The sequence below is a fragment of the Stenella coeruleoalba genome, assembly GCF_951394435.1.
Source record: "Stenella coeruleoalba genome assembly, chromosome: 18".
NCBI lineage: Eukaryota > Metazoa > Chordata > Mammalia > Artiodactyla > Delphinidae > Stenella > Stenella coeruleoalba.
The window spans coordinates 18,025,899-18,051,501 of NC_137164.1; the positions used below are offsets into that span (position 1 = coordinate 18,025,899).

The 25,603-nt window shown below is 36.6% G+C and overlaps 1 protein-coding gene across 5 annotated transcripts in view; it reads left to right on the plus strand.

Moving 5' to 3' along the window:
* The window catches only part of CAB39L (calcium binding protein 39 like), a 101,046-nt gene that overhangs the window by 69,038 nt on the left and 6,405 nt on the right, over positions 1 to 25,603 (plus strand). For all 5 annotated transcript variants that reach the window (XM_079903196.1, XM_079903195.1, XM_079903197.1 and 2 more), the window contains 4 exons: positions 6,491 to 6,659; positions 10,604 to 10,663; positions 14,242 to 14,307; positions 21,142 to 21,285. In XM_079903196.1, the coding sequence (XP_079759322.1) occupies positions 6,491 to 6,659; positions 10,604 to 10,663; positions 14,242 to 14,307; positions 21,142 to 21,285 (439 nt within the window). The remainder of the gene's footprint in view (positions 1 to 6,490; positions 6,660 to 10,603; positions 10,664 to 14,241; positions 14,308 to 21,141; positions 21,286 to 25,603) is intronic.

Genomic DNA, 25,603 nt, shown 5'->3' on the forward strand with positions numbered 1-25,603 from the left:
GCAGCACTGTTTACAATAGCCAGGTCATGGAAACAACCTAAATGTCCATCCACAGAGGAATGGATAAAGAAGATGTGGTACATACATACAATGGAATATTACTCAGCCATAAAAAGGAATGAAATTGGGTCATCTGTAGGGATGTGGATGGACCTAGAATCTGTCATACAGAGTGAAGTAAGTCAGAAAGAGGAAAACAAATATTGTATATTAACGCATGTATGTAGAATATGAAAAGATTGGTATAGACGATCTTATTTACAAAGCAGAAATAGAGACACAGGCGTAGAGAACAAACATATGGATACCAAGAGGGCAAAGGGGGTGTGGATGAATTGGGAGATTGGGATTGACATATATACACTATTGATACTATGTATAAAATAGATAACTAATGAGAACCTACTGTGTAGCACAGGGAAGTCTACTCAATGCTCTCTGGTGACCTAAATGGGAAGGAAATCCAAAAAAGAGAGGATATATGTATATGTATAGCTGATTCACTTTGCTGTACAGTAGAAAGTAACACAACATTGTAAAGCAACTATACTCCAATAAAAATCTAAAAAATAGGGGCTTACCTGGTGGCGCAGTGGTTGAGAGTCCGCCTGCCAATGCAGGGGACGCAGGTTCGTGCCCTGGTCTGGGAGGATCCCACATGCCGCGGAGCGGCTGGGCCCGTGAACCAGGGCTGCTGGGCCTGCGCGTCCGGAGCCTGTTGCTCCGCAACGAGAGAGGCCACAGCAGTGAGAGGCCCACGTACCGTAAAAAAAAAAAAAAAAAAAAAAAAAAAAAATCTAAAAAATAAAAAAAAAGAAAAGAAATGCAAAAAAAAAGAAGATTAGACAGTGGAGTCAGATGATGAATATGGCTCAAGATGGAGGTCAGCATTATTCTGTTAGTTGAATTGCTCTTTGAAATTATCTCAATTCTTTAAACATGTTAGTAAGAACATGTCTCAACAGAACTAAGTGCTTTGCCACTACTATATATTAAATGATAACTAAAAAGAAACTCCTGTGCAGCACAGGGAACTTTACTCAATACTCTGTAATGACCTATGTGGGAAGAGAATCTAAAAAGGAGTGGTTATATGTGTATGTATAACTGATTCACTTTGCTGTACCACAGAAACTAACAACACTGTAAATCAACTATACTCCAATAAAAATAATAATAAAAAAGAAAAAGAAAAAAAGACAGAAATCATAAAAAAAATAATGTCATTTAGGGATATGATAGTAACATGCTATACTGGACCTAAGTCTAACCATAAAGAATGTAAGACAGAAATTGATTCTTGTCTATCAAGGAGAATCATTTGGATATGGGATACAAAACACAGTAAAAGGATTTGGAACCCAAATTTTATGAAAAGATCATTAAAAAGGACTTTCTCACTTCAAACGAACTTTTCTCCTGGCCCACGCAAATGACATTTCAGGGTACTGAGAGAACTTGAGAGTGAGGTCACTAAACTGCTCTCAGTGATCCATAAAGAACCATTGCCCGTGGAAGATTTTCCAGAAGTCCAATATTAAAATAATAAATTTCTCCTAATAATCTTATTTGTAAAAATTTTATTGCAAAAATTTTCAACCATATACAAAACAAGACAGTGCAAAGAAATCCCATGTACTCATCTCCTAGCCTTAACAACTGTCAGTGTTTTGCTGTGTTTATTTCATCTGTCTTCCCAACACCTCTTCCCTTGTTTTTTCTTCTTTTTTTTCTTTGACTGGAGTATTTTAAAGCAAATCTCAAATCTCATGTAATATCATCATATCAACCCTAAACGCATCAATACGCATCTCAAAAATAAGATAATTTTTACATAACTACAATGTAATTTTGCACTTAAAAATTAATAATAATTCATTAATAACTAATACCCAGTCCATACTCAAATTTCCTTGATTGCCCCCCCCAAATTTTAGTTGGTTTGTTCAAACAAGAATTCTAATAAGGTCCACTTATTGTATTTGCTTATAATGTCACTTAAGTCTTTTTTAAGTCCCTTTTCATTTAAAACAGCACCTTCTCCCATGTTTATGCCATTGACTTGTTGAAAAACTGCATGAGTTATCCTACATAATTTCCTTTATTCTAGGTTTGTCAGATTGCTTCACTGGAGGTTATATTTAAAGGCTTGATTAGATTCAGATTCAGTTTTATTATGGCAGTCATATTTTGTAAGTGGTGCTGTGTAGTTTGTGTTTCATCACATCAGGAGACATACATTTAGTAATGCTAAGACTGAGCAATGAGTTCAGATGGTGGCAGCCTAATCCATTATAAAGTTCCCCATCAACTACACTTAATTGTTTTATCATCCACTGATGAACATTGCCTGATTCAGTCATTTCCTTAGGGGTTACAAAAAGGTGATTTTCTAACTTTATTATTCCTTATGTATTTATTGACTGGACTAGTTTTATAAAGAATAACTTTCCCTCTTCCACCACAATTTAACTAGTCTGAAGTACAGTCCATACTGGAGAGGAAGAATAAATGCCTAATTCTTTTCCTTCAATTATCAGTTTAGAAAGTAATAAATTGTTAACCTAGGAACTTCATTGGTGTCCATTTATTTATCTCTCTCTTTCCCCCTGTCTTTCTCCCTCTCCCCCTTGTTCCTCTCTTCTTCTCTCCTCCTCCTCCTCACCCCTGTATCCCTGTAGTATCATTATGAACTAGTGGACTTAGTGTTTTTTCATACATCTTATATAGTCGTACTTAAAAATTTTTTTTTTTTTTTTTTTTTTTTTTTTGCGGTACGCGGGCCTCTCGCTGTTGTGACCTCTCCCGTTGCGGAGCACAGGCTCCGGACGCGCAGGCTCAGCGGCCATGGCTCACGGGCCCAGCCGCTCCGCGGCATGTGGAATCTTCCCGGACCGGGGCAAGAACCCGGTCCCGTGCATCGGCAGGTGGACTCTCAACCACTGCATCACCAGGGAAGCCCCTAAAAACTTTTTTTGATGCTTGATTATCTGTCTGTGGCCTCTTCAAGTTGACCCATGTCCTTTTGATATCACTCCCATTAGTTTGTGAGAGTTTCCTTGCTTTCTGGCCCATCTTGTACATTTTCTAACACAGACCTGGAATTAGCCATCTCTACCAAGGACTCTTTCTCGTTTTAGTTAGAAATGGTTCTTAGGGACTATAAATCTGGATGCTAGGGATGCTCATTGACATTGGATTGTTATTGCTTCTAGACCTTTTCAGTGGACAGAGTTAGCTCACTATTTTTAAAGTAAGCAAATGTTTCTAGGTTAGAAGCAAAACTTCTTGATTATATTGAGGAGGCCAAGTGTTTGCTGAATGGCATTTTACAAAACTTTTCCTAGTGCTGGCTGACGTTGTTTCTTCCATCAGTAACAACAAAAGTCATTTTTCTCCTTACATAATATAATCTGTGTTCTTAAATTGAGATATTCTTGCACAAGATCTTTCTTCTAACCATTTTTTGTGTAATGTTTACTGTAGCTCACTGCTAGATGAGATCATTTCTCTTACACTTTGGCTTTTATTAAATTTGAAACAGATCTTACACAGTGTTATTATTTGAATAAGCATGCATAAAAGTAGTGTGCATTCTGCACAATGGCACAGTTAATTATATAGTCTGGACTATATGATCCAAACTGCAAATCAGTAGGAAGATATGATTCAATTCTATAAAATAGTGATTCAACATTCATTGGATTAACCTTTATCAGCAACCTGCCATTAAGTTAATTGTTATGGAGAACATAGTGATTTGTCGTGGTCTTTTGTCCTTGAGACACTTATCCACAAGTAGAATAAAATAGATGAGGTAAATATTGATTCTTTTTTTTTTTTTTTTTTTTTTGCGGTACACGGGCCTCTCACTGTTGTGGCCTCTCCCGTTGCGGAGCACAGCCTCCGGACGCGCAGGCTCAGCGGCCATGGCTCTCGGGCCCAGCCGCTCTGCGGCACGTGGGATCTTCCCGGACCAGGGCACGAACCCGTGTCCCCTGCATCGGCAGGCGGACTCTCAACCACTGCGCCACCAGGGAAGCCCAAATATTGATTCTTTACCAAACCTAAGTATATTAATGTTCTTGGGATTTGAAACTTAAGGTAGGCTTAACTTATGGAGCACTTCTTTATATAGTAGGCAATAAACTATCAAAAGTCAATATCCTAGAGGGTAGTCAGGTTGAAATGATGTATGTGAATTATAAATTCCTTAAAGGTACTGAGGAAAATTAGGACTTTCCTTATATATCCCAATATATTCCTAACTTTAAGAAGTTGTCATCTCAGAGAAATGACAGTTCCACTCTTGGGCACAAACTACTAGGATGGGATGACAAGTGTTCTGACCTAGAGTAGCATCTTTTAAAATATTCTCTTGGTCCTCAAGAATAGTCAGTGCATCACAGATGGTTCCAATAAACTTCACCAAATGAAAGAAAAAAGAGAACTAATTATACACAAAAGTTGGAGTAGAAACTTTTTTTATAGATAGTTTCAGTTTGACAATTGAATTAAGAAATGAGAAAACATTGGCTAGAGATCATACAGCTTTTTCTCTAAGCCAAAGTTTGTGTCTCATTAGAGTCCTCTAGTATTAAGAATTTTAATCAGAGTTTGAAGTTTATTAAATTCATTATATGCCTTTGTGAAAAGCATTATCCTAGGCACTCTTCGGAGACTGGGGTAGGGATGGGGGAAGGTAACAGTAAATAAGACATAGGCACCATATGGAGGAGAGGAGAAGGTAACAGGATAAGTAAAACATATCCTTAGCAATTAAGTTGTTTGTAATGAGGTAAAGAAAACAGATTTATAACAATTAATTGCAATGTACTATAGTGTAGAATGAGAAAAGTGCTGAAGTAGAATTACAGACAAGCTGTTGTAGGAGTATGAAGGAAGGGGAGAGTGATTCTGAATGGTAGGTGATTGGAAACACTTCAAGGAGGAGGTGGCATTTGAACTAAGTCTTGAAAGACGAGAGAGAATCTTAGAGGTGGAAACTTAAGGAGAAGGGCATTCTAGGTTGAGAGAATGGCATACCCCAAGGAATTAAGGAATGTGATGAGAGATGAAATTGAAAAGTTAAGTTTAAAGCAAAATTATGAAAGTCCATAAATATCTTACTAATAAGTCTGGATTTTAATTGTCTGCCCCTTAGGTTCTTTCTCTAGGTCAACAGTCTTCATTTTATATTCTCCTAAGTACTCTACTAATAAATGATAGTGTTTTTCTCCTTCACATTTCAGAAAACGTACCCATCTTTATAACATCTTTAATAAAAACCCACCTTATAACTCTTCCATGCATGCCAATAGGCTGATTTTCAAATTCTTCTGATAAGAGAAATTGCTAACACTATAAATTGGCATTTTTTAATATTCTGCAAAGAATAGTGCCTATCTGAATATATTAACATTTAATGTCAATATGAGTTTTTCAGGGAATATTCAGATGATATTTGTGAATATTATTCCACATAAAAATGGGGAAAAAAATGAATAAGTACCACACTGGTTTAATGAATTCTCTCAAATACCTTTCTTTGCTATTTTCCCTACTGTATTTATAAATTTGATGTTACAAAGTAGCCTGTTTCCTAAATTGTGGGAAAGAGATTTTATTCTTGATTCTGAATTTCATGTAAATATTATTTTATTATTCTTGAATCCTCAATTTCCCTCACCCCAAATTTATTCCTCACCCTACCCAAACTACAACATGTACAAGTTTTGTTGACTCTTCCCCTGAATAATATGCATGACCTGCCCACAGTCCTCTATTCTACTACTGCCACCCCAATCCAAGTCCCCATCATCTCTAGCTGGGCTTCTGTTCCTCCTAATAGCTAGTCTCCCTGCTTCCACTCTAGCTCCCCAGCTCATTCTTCCCTGTTTTACAAGATTCTCCACAGGTAGCCAGAGTGATCTTTTTTAAAGCATATGACAGACTGTGTTAATTGCTTTCTTTAAACTATCCAAAGGCTTCCTATCACACTTAAAAATGAAACTCCTTACCTTGGTTTACAAAGCTGCTGGTTCTTTCCTTGGAGCCTTTGCAGTTAGTTCCCTTTGCCTGAATGCTTTGCCTCTTCCCTGACCACTCAGTCTAAAGTAAAGCAAATTAAGTATACTCTATAGTATACCTATTTTATTGTCTTCAGTTTCACAGCACTGAAGTATATGAAATTATCTTTTCATTGTTTATAGTCTGTCTCCTCCCCCACCAGAAACATTTGCACTAAACTGTGAATGCTAGGAAGGCAGTGACCTTGTCTGCTTACTATTCTGTCCCCAACATCTGGAATAGTGCCAGGCACATTGTGGATATTTAGTGGGTATTGAAAGAATGGTGTTTGAATGAACTGTGACAAATGGTATCTATGCTTCCATTAACAGTAGTATTGAAATGGTCCTTTTGATACCATTAATATTATTTTGTTAATAAAACAACATAGTTCTCTGTTTCTCTTTTGTTTATGCTTTAGATATGAAACCCCACAGATCGCCTTACGTTGTGGGATTATGCTGAGAGAATGTATTCGACATGAACCGCTTGCGAAAATCATCCTCTTTTCTAATCAATTCAGAGATTTCTTTAAGTATGTGGAGTTGTCAACATTTGATATTGCTTCAGACGCCTTTGCTACTTTTAAGGTAACTTTTTCTGAATCAGCTGGGTTATTTAACTTCAGCATTTAGTCATTTGGCCTCTAAGAGGCAGTTTAACTTTTAAAAGCAGAAAGTTGTATTCCTTAGGTCAGAGCATAGCCAACTGTGTATGATGTGGATCATAAGAGGATTCAGTAAATAGAATGCAATTAGACCCGTCTGTCACACTGTGGAAAAAGCAACTCAAAATGCTTGTCATAAGCTCATAGGGGCTTATGAAGAAGACAAAGACACAGAGTAAGGAAGAAGAAAACCAGTGAGAAGAGCAAAGAGTGAGGGAAGGAAGGAAAAGAGGAGGAAAGGACAGGGGACAGACTCTAAGGAGAGTTGGCGGTGGGTGGAGAGAAGAGGAGCAGCGAGGGCAAGAAACATGGACTTGTGCTCAGGGTGTTGAGAAACCCCAGTAGCCTTCTCTGTTTCATAGGCGACAAGTCTCACCCGGCAAAACAACAGTTGTACAGTGGCTATAGATGAAGCCCCCAAGAGTATATCTAGAACACATGGTAGGAGGGGCCTTGGTGCATCAAATAGGAAGAAGGACATTTAACACAAAGGATGGTTCCATTTCTTTCTAGCAAATATCTGTTCCTAAACAACTGAGGAGATGTTCTCTATTAGTAGCTACTGTAGTGCCATTTTTTTCCTTTTCAAATCTGATGACTCTTTGCTGTCATGGAAGCAAGTTAGTTCCTTTTTTAAAAATCCTTAAATAAGACTTCACAAATAACTGTAAACATAGAACAACTCAATGGAGGGGGAAGATCAAATTCAATTGAGCATTTATTTTTGAAAATTTCCCCAAAGATTTTTCAACATTTAATAGAATAAACTATACTTGATAATAGTGTCTTGCATCATATGTTCAGCTCAGTTTAATTTTCAGCACAATATTGAATCACAAAAATAAACTATGGTGATTTGTACATGAGCATATTTTCCGTTGAACTTAAGTCCTTGAAAATCTAAATAACCTTAAAAACTTTCCTAGTATGCTACTGATATTGAAAATGCCTATTATCTATATTTTACCAAAATGCTGTGGTTAATATAATGTAATGACCATAAGTCACTTTTTTTTAAGTAGCTGGTTTCAAGGGGATTTGTTTACTTGGTTGGCTGGTTGGTTTGGGCTTTTGTTTTTAACTTCTTAGGCTTAACCTTTTTTGTTTTGAACTGCAGGATAACTACTGCCCAGTTAGTCATTGGTGTTTTCACATTGTTGGCTTATGTTTTTGTCATGGTATTTACAAATTGTCCTTTCCCAAAAAAGATTCCTTACAACCACAATCTCTTTCACCTCTCCCTCTAAGAATCAACATGATAAGAAGTGGTATGAATTCCATCTCTCTCTGCACCTGACTTGCTATATGTCCTTCATCTGTGAGATGAGGAAAATAATCTCTGTTTTTGCGGAGTTGTGAAGATTAGAAATAACGTATGTAAGGTGCTCGGCACACTCTCCAGCACGTAGTAAAAACTCAATAAATGCAGCTGCTGCTGGCTGATGTAGTATCGTGTCCCTGCCATTGCATGTCTGCCTCTGTCATTGCACCCTGAGTTCTCCCAAGCTGTGAAGAATTCACTAAAATATCAATATCAACATTTTTTTAGCATTATACTTAGACTATGCAGAACCTAGCCCTGTCAAAACAATTGTTAGGAGGTGGGATGAAAGAGTACACTATTTCAAATACTTTTTTTTAACTTTGAATTCTTTAAAATTTGAACTTTATTTTTCTTGGCAATTTTCTGCTTTTTCATTTTGGGGTAGGATCTTAGCAATTTTTCTCCCACTCAGTTATTTGATCTATAATAATGCAACATCTGTATTTGTCTATGTATTATGCTATATATGTGTGTATATATATATTGTATAATCCCTCCAGTTTTGTGCATACATTTATTATGTATATAAATTGGAGGGTATATCTATGTATATATAATGTATACACACTCAAGTGTAAGAGTGTATGTGCACGAATCACTTATTGGCTGTATCCATCATACACGTGTGCTGGAGGAATTCTACCCTACCATATTATATTTTCTATTATTGGATTTTAAAGTTATTTTTTTCCCTTAGAATTTGAAGGAGCTGCTACTAACAGAACCCCCTCCTTATTCCTCTTTCTTTGGTGTAACACTAATGTATAGTGAATGGAAAACCTTTCCAAGCAGCACTCATCTGCAAAGTACTCTTTCCGTTGCCACCATCAGGGTATGTGCAGGGCCTGAGGCCATGGGAGATCATGGTCCTCATACCTGAGGCTGATGACTGTCATAATAGATGCAGAACCCCATGGGTGCAGCCATCCACAGTGTCTGCTGCAGCCCATGGAGAGAACTTTCTAACCTGGGTCAGCTTAGAAAATCACTGATACTGCTCAGGAGATTGGGGAAGAGAGTATCTGAAAACTAGGCGTCCCGAATATCCACTTAGAAAAAGATTAGGGACCCCAAAGGATGCTGTGGAACTACCTTACTCTCTGAGGTGTCCCCTGACATAGGAACTGGTTTGAATTTTGACCTGGGATGGACCAGGAATGAATTCCTTAGAGGATTTTCCCATTTTAAAATTGTGATTCCAGAACAGTATTACATGTTCCCCTGAGGAAAAAAGTACATTTCTCCACTGATAGGCCCAATGGTCAATCAAGTTGTGATGAAAGGTAATATGAAATGAAATTAATAGCCAGTCTCATTATTTTTGAACTTGAAAATTGTAGTGCAAACTAATGAGGACCTACTGTATAGCACAGGGAACTCTATTCAAATAATCTGTAATGACCTATATGGGAAAAGAATCTAAAAAAGAGTGGATATATGTATATGTATAACTGATTTGCTTTGCTGTACAGCAGAGACTAACACAACATTGTAAATCAATTATACTGCAATAAAAATTTTAAAAAATAAAAATAAAACTGAAAAAAAAGAAAATTGTAGTGCAAAGTGCTTTAAATATTTAACTTTTTATTGAAATAGAAATAAGTGAGTTTTACCATTGCTGCTGCCTTCTTTTTCTCTGTGAGGTTATGTTGTGTATCTTGTATATGCTTTTAAGAAGCTTTAATTAAATATGTATTAAAGTATAAGAATTTATTTTTGAAAACTTGAAAATTCTTGTTAGGTTTTTAATTAAATTCTGCATAGTACCTAGACAGGGTATTTAGCCCTTAAGCATGTTAAACGGATTAGCTGACGCTTGTTTTCTTCCAACATTAAGGTGAATTAAGGATATAATTTAGGTGTGAATTTTCAGTCAAACATTCCTTTATGCTTTTGTTCAATTTTCCGAGAGTTATGTCTGTAGTTAGATCAGGCTACTTGTCTTCAACTTTGAAAGGGTGCATTGTGCTACTTAGTAACTGAACAACACTTCCCAGCCCATTAACCCAAGAGCAGGATGATGCTGAGATGGCCCTGTTAAATGTCATTCTTGTGCTTCCCAGCATCCTAGGCACTTACGTTTCAAAAGTGGTTAAGAAAAATTAAAGATTAATCATTGAAAATCTGTTAACTTGTGAGATATGGTTTTAGTACATTCAGAGTTCTTTTTTTAATAAATGGTTATTAACGACATTTTAAAAAGATAGTCATAGACTTTATTTGAATATTTATTATATCATTTTCACAATGTAGAGTTATGGCTTGAAGAAATATACTGTACACTTGTCTGTTAGGTGACATTTGTTTCACTAGTTGAATTATTTCTATGGTATGAATTTAAAGCACTCTGCTGTTTTTAGCATGAAACAAATTGTATTTCACATCTTAAACTAAGAATGGAAGTAATTTAATGATGTAAATGAAAATATTCTGAAACTTTTATGTTTCAAATTAATGGACTTGGAAAATCTTAGAAGAAAAAGATTTATAAAATTTGTTACCTATAATAATTTTATTTCACTTGACTGTTCTTTTTCTAGGATTTACTGACCAGACATAAAGTGCTGGTAGCAGACTTCTTAGAACAAAATTATGACACTGTAAGTAGAAGTCATTTTTAAGTATTTACCTCATTCACTCTTCCTCTCTCTCTCTCCTTCTTAGATCTGTTAGCACTTACTCCTATTTATGATACACAGTTGAAACCAACGATACACCCGATTGGTTTATTACCTAGAAGTCAGGTCATCAAGAAACTATGGAAAATAGAGGATGGCAGGAGATCAGGGCTTTCTCGTTTTTCACATCTCTTCCTGTTGTGCTCTGGAGCTCCAGGAAACAACTAGTACCTGCTCACTTTGATCTTGACTTAAGAGCATCCATGTTGCCCTTAAGAGGCAGTAGGAAACTCCAAATGGAAGAGCACCCCATCTTACTAATATAAATATTTTACTTGGTTTGATAACTAGTTTTACTTACTAGTAGAAATACCAAAATACATATATGTCTTCCAACTCCCTTCTCTAAGGGTGAATCCATCTCAACCTTTTGATAATTAGCTATAATTGTTACTGAACCAAACTCACCCAACATGCAGCAAAGCCAGTCTACTGACACCGGGTTGTGATGAAGGAAAATTCAACATTTATTGCAAGGCTGAGCAAGGAATGTGGGGCGGCTAATGCTCAAAAGACCCCAATCCCAAATGGTTTTCAGGGAAGGGGTGAGGGTTGCAGGGTGCCTCATTGTCTCATGGACAGTCTTCTGACTGGTTGGTGGTAAGGTGACAGGGTGGTATTTCAGGGGTTAACATCATCAACCTTTTGGTTCCAACCAGTATGAGGTCTACATGCCTGTGGACAGTATGCAGTTAACTTCTTCCACCTGGTGAGGGTTTCAGTATTTGCAAAACAACTCAAGGATATGGCTCAGGATATTATCTGTAGACCTTGAGGAGGAACAAAAGATCCTTGACTTTGTTTTATGGCTAAACTATTATTATTTTGTCTTGCTTGGCTGTTTTCCTTTGTTTCTGCATTTTCTCACTTCTCTGATTAAATTTGCTCTTTGAAACTCGGGGAAGACCTAGGAGGCTGAAGCTTTTTTACAAACAAGAAGTGGGGGACTCAGGAGGGTGTTCCTGGGAAGGCCCCTCAGGGTCCTGCCTGGTTGCATAATGTGACTCTTCTAGGAAGCTTTCTGTAATCCCCCCACCCCCAAACACACACACACACACACACACACACACACACACACACACACACACACTCTCTCTCTCTCTCTCTCTCTCTCTCTCTCTCTCTCTTTCTCTGTCTCTTTCTCTCCCCCTCTCCCTCCCTCCCTCCCTCCCTTTCTCCCTCTCTCCTTCTCTCTCACACGTTTTTCACATTGTATTATTATGGTGTGTCTTTATATCTTCCTGACTAGTTCTTAAGCTCCCTGGGAGGCAGGAACCTTATCTGTCAAACATGGTGGTTCAGAATACAGTATAGACTTTAGTGTCCACTTGCTTTGCTTCAGGATCCTGCTCTACCTCTTACTAATTGTATGATCCCGGACAAGTTACTGCACTTACCAAAAAATGAAGATATTAATAATACCTGCTTCATAGGATTGCTGTAGGAATTTGACAAGATTTAAAGTTTTTAGGATAGTACCATGTATTAATTTTTATCATTATTACTTACATCCCTAATACCTAACTCAGTGCCATACATTTGGTGGTGTTAAATGAATATTGAATGAACAGACCCATCCAAGAGCTGCTTTGCTTTTGCTAAGTGTATCAGCAATAGAAATAGCATAATTAAAGTGAAACGTAGCACAAACCTAGAAGCAAAACTTTATAAGGTTTATTCCAGTATTAGTTTAGCTGCTTTAGACCAGTACTGTCCAATTGAAATACAATGCAACCCACTATGTAAATTAAAATTTTCTAGTTAGCCACACAAAAATGTAAAAGGAAACAGATGACTCTGGGAAGATATGAAATACTCTATCAGTATCCTATGTCTTCATACATCCAAGTCACAGAAATTAAACTATGGATTTTTTATTCATAAGTTGTTTGCTGATCTTCCTTTGGTTTGAGATTAAGAATTATCAATATAATCATGAAATCAAAAGTGATTTTCACATCCTAAAATTATCAAGAGAATACCCGTGGGATCAACTGGAGAACTTTGCTCAAAGTGTAAAACATGAAGGGAGAAAAAGATTATTGCCAGAGATATCCAAAAGCTTAAAGATTAAAAGAAAATCACATATTTTTGAAGTTAGGAAATGAATTGTTATTATAGTTTAGTTGTTCAGTAACTATAGATGCTGGATGGAATGTTAAAGACTCATTAGATGTTACATTTATAATAAATGAAAATAAAGAGGGCAAAGATAGTTTATGACAAAACCTGTAGTGTTAACTACTAATCTTTTCTATAGGATGAGTGAGATAAATGTGTTGTGCAGTTTGCATTCAAGGATAATAAGCAATAATCTGAGAGACCATAAACTCATTCTCTTTGACTCTTATTTACCTAAATTTGTCTCTGTATCTATAGTCACTTCATGTGTAATTTAGTAGTTTCACAGATGCTGAGCCTGCTACACTGACCTGAACATTAGCTCTGAGAACTCATACTCCCTAAACATTTCATACTTCTTGAGTTTCATATTTCTTTAGCAGTAAACCTGAAGCTGGAGAACATGATATATGACCTAAAATAATGAAACTGGTAGCTTGGGGAGTCAACAATACCTTATCTGCGTGTATTTGCATTTTATAGTTACAATTAAAATTTACCACGACATTCGTGTGACAGATTTAGTGAAAAATCCTCCTTGTGTTCCATGACAATTAGAATAAACAAGTCCTTTATGTAAAAGAGTATAATTACTGTGACTTTAATGTGAGCTACATGATTTTGTTTTTACTTTTCACTTTCTTAATTCTCTATCAGGAATTATCCTCAGTGTGCACAGCTTCCCCTCATCACGCACACGCACACACACCTGGCACTTACTCCTCTGAGGACCAGGACCCTTTTCTACCCTCCTCAGCCCCTGAGCTCTCTTGCCTTCAGTTCTCTGCCAGGCTTGCTCCTCCCACCTGAGTGGTCTCCGAGTGTGTCTATGTGTGATGGGAGGTTGACACTGAGCTTTGCCAGCCGCTGGCACTCTGTGTTCAACCAAAGGGACTGGGCAGTGATTGACGACCAATCACATTAGGAAACGGACCCCAATCACCAGCGTCCCCTAGCTTCTGGGGAGAGTGGAAGTGCCCCAGAGAGGCCACTTGGGATTAACATGGCCATTATGTGGCAGAAGTAGCCCTATTCCTCTACCCGTTCATGCTATGAATTTGACAGTTTGATTCTTTATGAGTTGCTAAGTGTATTTAATCTTTTCTCAAATTATTCACAGACTAATAGCTATCAGCAAGACTACATAAACAGATTTCTTTAAAATGTCTTTAAAATGTCATAAAATGAGTTATCCTGTAGCTCATTAGATGAGTTAACAGATGTTTTATTCAAAGTGATTTATTGGGAGGACTCAATTACTTCATTTTCTACTCAATTTCTAATTTACAGAACTAAAATAAAACAAAGAGAAGTAACAAACTTAATGCAGAGAAATCACTGCTGGGTTTACACTCTAATATTTCTTTTCTTTTCATTAGATTTTTGGAGACTATGAGAAATTGCTCCAGTCTGAGAATTATGTGACTAAGAGACAATCTTTAAAGGTAATATCAAATTTCTTTAAGTTAGAGTCTCCAGAAGTTGATATTCTTGTTAGTAGATGACTAAGGTTTAATAGTGGACAAATAAATAGAGAAAAATTATTCTCTTTTTTTGTAACTTGAGAAGTACATTCAACGTTATGACTGTACTTTGTAGCAAAACGAGGTAAGTGCCCTGCTTCAAATACTTTTTGGAAGTAACAATATAAGTAATGAGTACAGAATAAATACAGGATGAGGGGTATGTTTTTATTTGTATGTAACCAAACGGCATTTCTGATTTGAGATTCTATCTCCTATGAAATGCCTGTTGAAATGCCTCTCTCCCTCATCAGACAGGGACCCAGCAGAATTGGGCCACATCCATCTGTGAGTGGCCTTCCCTCCCTCAGTGAAAAGGTGCCTGGAAGTAGCCATTTGGTCAAGAGGAGGTGGGACAGCTCCTGAGGGAGTAGGACATTGGCTAGAGCTGCATCTCTGCCCTTCAGATCCTACTCAGATATCCAAAAGAATGTTTTTGGCAGATAATAATTGGCTGTTTTTAGTCAAGCAATTTGTATGATGCTTGAGCTTACTAAATATTATTTTATATTATTATATAATCATATTATTTTATATATTAATTATAAAAATATAGTATTATTTTTTAAATGTTGGAATGATGACATTGTAGAACAATGCATTTGTTTCTAAATATTTGATAGTTTTAAGCTAAAGCAATAAATTAAATCTATTTTGTACCGCATATTTGTGAATTCACTTTCCCCATGATTATGTGTCAGCCTTGACCACTCTCCCCTGTACTTGTGCCCTTGCTGCTCCAGCTTTACCTGTTGATGGAGAGGTCAGTGTACTATTTTCAGCCAGTCATTCAGCACTCTTGATTGAGTTTCTCCTTGTGCAGAAACCCATACAGAGTAATCCACATAGAAGAAAAATATCATGGGTGTGCTGCTGTCTGTGCTGGAGCCTGAATTAATGAGATGGAGCTCCAGGCAAAGGCAGAGACATCAATGCTGTGCTCTCCCATGTCCAGAAAGCTTCTTAAAAGCAGTTGAAGATAAGGATACATCCTGTTGGGACAGCCGTGTACTTAAAGAATAGACACAAGGACAGTCAAACCAGGAAAGCTTGTCTGTGTTACAGAGGTAGTCATCCTGGCGGGGACTGGAAATTGGAACAGTAAACAGAGGTAACGATGCTCTGAAGGGCCAATATATAGCTAACTGCTCATAAATTTTCCAAGTCCTTCCTATTTTCAGTGGAACCTGTCAGATACTGGGCCAAAGTAGAGGGGTTGATATGAACTAAGGTGACTGAACCAAACTGGGATCAAGAAAGCTGAGGGTCATGGACTTTAGAATTTATCCTTGTACCATTTTCCACAGTGATAAGAACTTGTGACAAATTTTTCTGTGATTGACTGTCTCTAGGGCCTTAGGCAAAGTTATAAAGCTTACAATTTTTTACCCAGACATTTCCCTTCTTGGCCTTCTTCCTGCTTTTCTTTCCTGCTGTCCTGTCATCCCCTCCTACCCACGTGCCCATTGCCCTCATTCTCTTCTCAGGATGCCTTCAACCCCACCTTGTCCTGTTCCCTTGTTAATATTTGTAAAATGGTTAGAGCAGAACCTACCACATGGTAAGACCTGCATATATTTGCTAAAGAAAATTGAAATAAATTTCATTAATAAATATTCCTCGTCACTGTCCCCAGAGTTCAGTCTCTGGACTGAAGGCACCGATCTATTCTAAATAAATAATTGGGACTAGGGTCTGAGTTAGACTTTTTCCTACCAGGATGCATTTGCATTTAAAAATCGAAGGCTGTTAACCCAGTAGATGTATGATTAGTACAACATGTAATACAAATTTAGCGGGTAGCAAAGGGGAGCAAGAAAGACTCATTTCTCACCTCTGTCTGCTGCCACCTGGCTGTCCACCATCCAGCCTCTCTTCCCTTTTCACATAGTTCTCCAGCTGAAGACCTCAGCGCTATTCCAGTGACATGGCAAAGAGCATCTGACTTTGTACCGCATGTGGTATAGAAAGTCTCCTTTAAACTCTCCCTTTTCAAGCTGATTGTTTTCTACTTATTTACAGATGCCCCAGCCCACTTCATAAGGCCTCTTTCTTTATTAATGCACCCACACATACTACATGAGCTGCTATTCCCACTTAAAATCCTTTACAGTTGACTGTCTCACAAATATTTGATTTACAATGTGGTAAAACCAAGCACTGGTTAGACAGTGAAAAGCACTAGTAAAAGGTAGATAAAGTATATCAAGAATGTAAAAATTGCTAAAATCGTTACTGAAGAGTTGGCCTTTTTTGAATGTTGGATTTAGGCAGAGATATTGCTAAGATGGTCTTGTATCAGTCTATTCAAGGAAAGAGCTCCTTAAGTATTGTTTGCTCTTTTCTTCATCAGAACATTGTCTGCAGAGCTCCACTGTGTGCTGTTGGGTTTTCCTTTGGGTAATTAGATCTGTGGTAGCAGTATCTTCTATTCTGATTTTACTATGGTTATATCTCTGGATTCTGTAATATTTTGCACATAGATGTTTCATGATTTTAGAAAACAAGAGAGGTTAGATTATTGTAACAGTGTATTTACTAGGCTATTTTCTGATTCCAAAGTAGTTGCTACCTCCTGCCTTTTGTTAATCAAATTCTAAATTTTTCTGAACTATCTTGGGGTGCTTAGGTTCCTGGTGTCAATAAAAAATAATTAACAGAGAAATTCCTTTCACTATGTGACATAGCTTAGGAATTTATTTCTTATCTTCTTCAGAGGCCTGGTGTTTGATCACTAGAAAGATTATAATTCAAAAGAAGCTTGGTGGAATTCTGGATTTGGGGAGAGCTCTGGTTAATATCATTAAAACACAGAGTTTTTAAAAAACTCATTATTGTGCGTGGTTTCACTGTATACTATGAAGCCTATAACATGAAAGTTAAAGAAGTAAAAAATATGAATTTTTTTCCTTTTACTTAGTATAGTATTGCTGTATAATGCTTTGTATTACTATGAAATGCAGCATTTTTCACTGTCAGTATTAATTAATAGATTAATATTTAATGGCTAAAAGATTCAGTGTTTTTGGCCAAATGATTTAACATAATTGATTGTTTCCAAAAAGTAGTGAAATTATATAAACAGAGCATAGATTGGGTAGAATTTATATATAGGCATCCCCATGTAATAAGAATTGAAGTGACTTAATCTGAACTTAACTCATAAATGTCACTTCAACAAATATTTATTGAATGTGTGTATGTATACAGATTTAAAATTTTTTAAATGAAATTGCTCTGTTGCTATAAGACCTTTTGATATGTGTATGTGTGTATGCTTTGTATGTATTTTTGGCCATGCCACACAGCATGCGGGATCTTAGTTCCCCAACCAGGGATCGAACCCATGCCCTCTGCAGTGAAAGCATGGAGTCTTAACCACTGGACCACCAGAGTTATATTATAATTATATTTTATTATAACATGTAAAATATGTTATATTTTAAATAAATATATATCTACATAGAATCTATATTTACATAGATGCTACATATATACACATATGTGTGTATATATATAAAGATATATATGTGTGTGTGTGTGTGTATATATATATATATATATATATATACACACACACACACACACATATATATCTTTAGAAGCTTCTTGTCAGCTTTACAACCCAGAATGTTTTTTGGTTTGTTTTTTTTTTTGAGAATCCGGGAGCCATCCCCCTGGAGTGTAAACATCTAGGAAGATAGCTCTCCTTCCTCTCTATCACAGGAAAATTTAACCTTGATGCTCCTCTCCAAGCTGTAACCATTTGCTTGTCAGAGAGATAAGAGAAGTTTTATTATTCTCTACATTAGTTGGATAAAAGCAATGAGGTAAAACAAATGGCTACTTCAATGGCCAGGTGAATTCAGGGTGAACTATGAAAGGGTGCACAGCAAATGGCGCTGTCTGGTCCTCTTATAGGGGACCAGTTATCTTTCATCTTGAGAGTATATATATGTACTGGATTGTAGCTGCTTGGTTGTATAAATAAGGTAGAATTTTATGTCTTCGTAATGCCTTTTTTGTAGATTACCTGCAGTGTTGTGCTCTGAATACGCGTATTCGATAATAAAACTGCTTTCTTTCTTTTCTACACTTTGTAGAGAGGATTCTGTGTTGCTTGGACTTTATTTCCCCAACAATATCCATACACCTCACACAGTTAGGTTATAAGGGATACAAACACTAGTAGCAATTGACACATGCCCTTATGGAGCTTATATTCTAAATAAGCTCATGAGTAACTCTGCACTGCAAGGCAAAGTGAGTACAACTAGGAGAAAATAAAGAGCACAGAGGCAAGAGAGGAAATTCAGCTGAGGAGAAGAGTTGAACTATAGAAACAGAAGGTAGAACGGTGGTTATGGGTGGGGGGCAGGGGGATGGGAGATGCTGGTCAAAAGGTACAAGCTTTCAGTTATAAGATGAATAAATTCTGAAGATCTAACATACAGCATGGTGACTATAGTTAATAATACTGTATTGTATACTTGAAAGTTGCTGAGAGTAGATCTTAAGCATTCTCACCACAAAAAGGAAAAGGGTAACTATGTGAGGCTATAGATGTGTTAATTAAATTGCATGTGGTAAATATTTCACAATGTATACACATATGAAATCTTCATGACGTACAATTTAAATGTACACAGTTTTGTCAGTTATACTTCAGTAAAGCTGGGAAAAATTTGGAGCAAGGGTAGTGAAGCCACAGAAGCAGAAGAATGAGAAAGAATAAGTGAGGGGGCAGAGGAAAGGATGCAGTAGAAATGACTCCAGTCACAGTGGGTTTTGAATGCCAGACTAAGGACTTCAATTTTTATCCCCAGTTCAAAGGAATCTAGATACTTGTTTGTTTATTCATTCATGTTATAAGTGGCATTAGTAACATGAATAAGGCTGATCATCAGGAAGATTCATTTGACATAATGTGCAGAATGGGTTGGATTGGGTGAAGACTGAAAAAGAGACCATTGTGTGTGCTGTTGCAGTAGTCCAGATGGAAGGTAGGAGGGTCTGAGTGAGTAAAAATGGAACGAAGGATGTTCAAGACATTTAAAAACAGAAGATTGGCAGATCTTAGATATAGATTTGGTATGAGGAGTAAAGGAAGGAAAAGAGCTGAGAAAGATTTCAACTCTCTTCCCCAGGGGACTAGCAGATCATGATGTTATTAACAAGGAGAAGAAAGGGAATTGGTTGTAGAGATGTTGAGTGTGATAGGCCAGCTAAGTGTTCAACCAGGGCTTGGGGTGGGGGGCGGGGAGTTAAAAATGTGGGTATAGAGTTTAGGAAGGAAATTAAAACATAGATGTATAATAGATTTGGGAGACATCTCCCTGGATGTCATAGTTGAAGCCACGGGCATAGATGAGATTGTTGGGAGATAAAGAGATAAAATACAGCTTGGAAAATCCCTGCATGTATAGTGCCTAAAGGGAAGGGGAATCAGTAACAGGCAGCATAGGAACTCGCTTCAAGCGGTAAGAAAAGAGAAGAAAGCGGTGGCCTTGAAACCAGGAACAAAGAAAGTTTCCAGGAGAGTATCCAGTTAGCTTTAGTTGCTGAGGAGAGATTAAGAAAGATGAAGACTACAAATTTACACAATTGCTATTGCATATGTTTGAGACTAACTGGTGACCATCTAACATCCAACACTGGTCATCATTAAGTATATCATATATAAAATTATGTTAAGGGTACATTTCAGCCACCTGGTTGCTGAAGCTTTAGGAATTGCTACCACTACAGTGAGAATAAAAGTTCAGCCATATGCTGCTAGGGGGTCTTCAACTATTCTCACTCTTGGTATTTTTATTTTGTTTTGAAGTGTATTAGCCTGTTTGGGCTGCTATAACAAAAATACCATAGACTGGATGGCTTAAACAACAAACATTTATTTCTCACAGTTCCGGGTGCTGGCAAGTCTGAGATCAAGGTGCCAGCAGCACTCCGGGATCTCTTTTATAAGAGCACCAAACCCACTCATGATGGCTCCACCCTCATGTCCTAGTCCCCTTCCAAAGGCCCCACCTCCTAATACCATCGCACTGTGGATTAGGATTTCAACATATAGATTTAGAGGGACGTAAACATCCAGTTCATAACATGGAGTAATGCTGCATTTTAGGAATTAATAATTTGTCACCAGAAAATGTTTTGCTTTACTTTTTTATAAAAACTTGCTGCACATATTAAATTTCATATGAATTCAGGGTCAGAGTTTTTTTCTGGCTCTATATCAGGTTTTGCAATAAAATTTAGGGAGAAGGTAAGAGTCACTTAATATAACCTGTTTTTCCAGCAAGCTACTAGAGTATATTTATTCAGATAAGGAAGGTATAATTGTTAAGTCAATTTTTTTATTCTTATCCTACCTCAACGCCTAAGGAGCAGTACATTACTGGGAAGCACATTAAAATAAGGGATGAAAATAATAAATTTATTTATGGCTAGCTCTTGATGAGGGCAGTAGAGAAAGCTTTTTTAAGCAGTTGCAATGACTGGCTTAAAAAAAAAGATTCAGAAATGCATTAAGCACTGACTTTAGCAAAACTGTATGAAAAGTTTAAAAATAACTTAATAATAACTACAGCTTCCATGCCTATGCTTTAAGATGTACTTAAGGACTCTGAATTTTTTTCATATCAACATTCATAACTCACATTTATATTTTGTTTTCCGGTGTGAAGAAGTGGGATATATTTTGAATAAGATGACTCTCGGACAGATTCTACTTTGATTCTGTGTTTTTTGTAGCTGCTAGGTGAACTGATCCTGGACCGGCACAACTTTGCCATCATGACAAAGTACATCAGCAAGCCAGAGAACCTCAAACTGATGATGAACCTCCTCCGGGATAAAAGTCCCAACATCCAGTTTGAAGCCTTTCATGTCTTTAAGGTAAAGTGCAAGCTGCAGAAATAATGTGGGCATTTGTTTTCCAGTCGCAAATGGCAAACTCCCTACTGTGTACCCTCCTTTATACTTGAGAGAAAATTAAATAGGCAGTCTTTCTGTTTTGCATGACTTAGGTGAAATTTTAGAGTTATTTTAATGAATGCCCATTTGTTTCTAAAAGATTTGCTAACTAATCCATATCTCGACATATTTTCATTTTTTTCACTGAGAAAATACGGGAATACTGTTTCCCAAAAGTTACTAAAATAATCAGTGATTGAGTTGAAGCCGAAAACCTGTGTCAGAATTTGAATGCTTTGCTTCTGCCTGAAGTGTTTCTTTGAACTTTAAGTGAAACCTAAAGAAACACTGAGTACTACTTGCTTTGTTACTTGCTTAGAAATATTTTAATTCGTTTTGAAAGAAAAGTAGTCCATATAACACCTGCTTTTTCTTTCTAATATCTTTTCTTTGATGTAAGAGTAATAAAATCATCTCCTAGAAACTTTAAACAATAGATTTGTTTAAAGTAGGGTAGGTGGAAGAAATCTAATCTATAATCCCATACCCCTGACTTAACTATTGTAAAGATTTTAGTAAATTTTATTTTCCTGTGCACATATTTGAAGGTTTTTTCTGCACCTGTATTTACATTGTACACACAATTGATACACTAATTTTATCACTCAATGCTATACCGTAAGTGAACATTAATTCACTGTTGTTATATATAGTGTTTAAAAAGAGCCAGTAGTTTTATTGGCATTATAGTTTTTCATTGGGTATACTTACTCTAGTTTACTTAAATATTCCTGTGTCGTTTATATTTAGGTTATTTTCAATTTGTAGCTACAATGAGCATTTTATGTATTCAGCTAATTTTTTCCATATTTAGGATTATTTTCTTAGGATAGGTATCTAGAGTAGAATTAAGGATTCAGAGAGTTCCAGGCTTTTTTTCTTTTTTTGGCCTTTATAATGTATATTCAGTGATTGAATTTATAAGTCTATAAATGGGAGACATGGCAGTTTATAAGGTATGTAATTGTTGCTTTGAGAGGTAAAAAACAATTTTAGTCCATCTTTCAGCCACCACATCTTTATTGTCCAAAAGACCACTAGAGCAGTTCAAATCCCAAATTAATTTATGAATTCCATTTAATTACAATCAAAATCCCAGCAGAACTTTTCCTGGAACTTGACAAGCTGACTCTAAAATTTGTAAGGTAGAACGATGGCCTGGGATTATCTATGGCAATTTTCAAGGAAAACAAGGTAGGGAAATCCATCCTACCATATATTAAGACTTATTATGGATTTATAGTAAATGGAGACAATATTGTATTGGCATAGAGATAGATAAATAGAACAACAAAACAGAGTAAAAAGCCTAGAAATAAGCCTGTGCAAATATGAAATTTGATATTTCATAGTGGAGGGATTGTAAATCAGTGAAGAAAGGGTTACTGTTAATAAATGGTTCTAGGGTAATAGATTATTCATATAGAAAACCCTACTCTCCACTATATTCAGAAATAAATTCCGGTAAAGATCTACACTTGACAAGCAAAATTTTTTAACTTTTAAAAGAGAAAATAGGAGACTTTCTATGATGTTGGGGAAGGAAGAATTTTTAAAAAGAATTAAAAATCACAAAACATAATAGAAAATAAGTTTGACTACATTAAAATTTAACACTTCTTTTTGAAAAGACATCATAAACAAAGTGAAAAACAGGACAGAATGTGACACATGTAACTGACATATCATTTAGAAAAAGACAATTCAATAGAAAAATAGGCAAAGCATACAAGTTGGTAATTTATAGATGAGGAAACCTGATTGGTCAACAAATAGGTGAAGATGCTCATCTTAGTAGTAATTGTGGAAATGGCCATTAAAATATCAACGAGATATCACTTTACATTTTTCATATTGACAAAAATGTTTAAGTCTGACAACATTAAATTTTGGTAAGGTTGGAGGGCAGTAGGTCATACACTGTAAATTGGTACAAGCACTTGGGAGAGCAATTTAGCAAAATAAAGTACTGAAAGTGTCCATACTCTTCAGTCCTGAAATCTCATTTTCTGGCAATTTCCTAGGGACAATCTTGCTCACATGCATAAGGAATCCTGTACCAAAATGTTTATTGCAACATTGTTTCGCATGTTGTAAAATGGAAAAAAAAATGGGTATCTACAGGAGACTGGGAAAATAAATTGTGACGTATTCATACAATAGCATATAGTAATGGGTTAAAATTAATAGAGTTATATGGATCAGTGTAGATAAGTATCAGAAACACTGAGTGGGATAAGCAAATGTTAAAAGGATGTTATTTATTTAAAGTTTAAAAACATGCAAAACAACGCTATGTATGGATTCAGACATATACAGTTATAGTCTAAAAACCTGCATGGGAATGATAAATACCAAATTCAGGATAGCAGTCACTTCAGGGGAGGAGTAGGAAAGAGAATGATATCATGAAGAAATGTCTAATAGCCTTTAATTATATCTGTAATGTTTTATTTTATTAAAATTCTGAAGGCAAGTTTGGCAAAAATGATAGAGCTCTATGGTGGGAACTTGAAATCTCATATGTTATTGCTGTGCTCTTCTCTGTGTTAGAATTATTTAATAAAGAATAAACACAAATTGGAGGAGACAAAAATAGGCTCTTGTAGGACAGGAAAATGCCTGCAGAGTATAAAATGATAGGCCCTCTTAAGACCCTTGCCTTTTGACTGAGGAAATTATAGAAGGCTGTGTGTCTTGTCTTTCCAGCTCCCACAGAATTTTAATATATCATCCTAGATGAGAACATGCTTCATATAACTTGGTTCCAAAATGCAGTATTATGGAAGTATTCAGTGGGTGGCAAAATAGAAATAACCTACTTCCATCCTCTGAGATCAGAATTTGGATCATCTCATTATTGGACAGAATAGGTGCATTTAAAAATAGTTGACCACTTGTTTACTTGTATGTGTATAAACTGGACTTACTCTGGACCCTAACTATGTTCGTTGCACTGAAGGGCAAACTGAATTGTTTACTTGCCAAAAATATTTTGTTATTTAGAAAAAGTAACAGCTGAGTCCTAGAGTTTTCTCACAGTTCTTTATTAATAGTCTTTTTCCCCAGGTACCTTTCATAAAGTACAGAAAATGTGGAACACATGACTAAAAATGTCTTTGCCAAATTATTAGTGGCCAATTTTCATTAGCTTGCTTGAAAAGTTCAAGGACTTGAATGAGTTGCCATTTCATGTTTTCTCTGCTATTGGAGAACAGGATGGTATGATGGGAAAGGACTAGATGGAAGTCATGGAAGTCAAGAGACCTGGGTCTTTGTTGTGGCTCGGTTGCCACCAGTGACTTTGGGCAAATCCATCTGGATCTGCTTCCTCACTTGCAAAATGTTAAATTAAAGTCAAAAGTCTAATTCTAAGATACTAGGTTCAGGAGACCTTTGTCCCTGTGATCCTGCCTCTTCCAGAGATATGGCCAACGTGAATTTAGGGATCAGCTATGAGCTGATCTTTCTTTCCTTTCCCTGTTAACATCCTTAATAGCAAAGGACGCTGTTGCCACTGTCTTTCGCTAGAGGGTGGGGATGGCCAGTGCCTTTTGGCTCACCTCTCAGAGCTGCTGGAACTCAGGCATGGCCATTGCCGAAAATGGGTCTGAGTGTACTGCTCTGTTGCTCAGATCCTAGCAGTTGGCCACAATAGCCATTTCCATGAAAACAAGAAGCTCCACCCTAGCTTATTCCAAAATCCAAAGGCCAGCTTGACAATTCACCTGAAAAAGTATACAGAACAAGAATGGTTGTCCTCATGAAAGGTTCATCTCAAGCTTTGATTTCAGTGTCCCGGATGCCCCAAAGGAATTGTACATTAGAACATTAGTCACCTCTAATCAGCAACTACATTTAGAGGCAGCAGAGTTCAGAAGCCATAAAAAAATAAAAATAAGGAAAAAATTTAAACTTGAAAACAAATTGAACATTTTTTTAGGTCTGTTGTATAGTGTACAGATTCAGTAGAGTTGATCCAGTGATGCCTTGTCTGCAAATTCCACTACGTTTCACATTTATTTTGGATTCAAACAGAGAAGCTTAGTTTGTTCTATATATTTAATCTTCTAAAAAAATTTTTTGGGAATAAAGACTGTTATGAGTTATTGCTGTCGTTACCACAAATGCCAGACAGTTCCTAGCTAAAACTTCCCAGCAGCTCACTTGTAAACTAATGGTAGCCAGAGGAGCCACACGTTTGGCTCCAGTATGTGATTTCCTAACATACTAGGTGTTC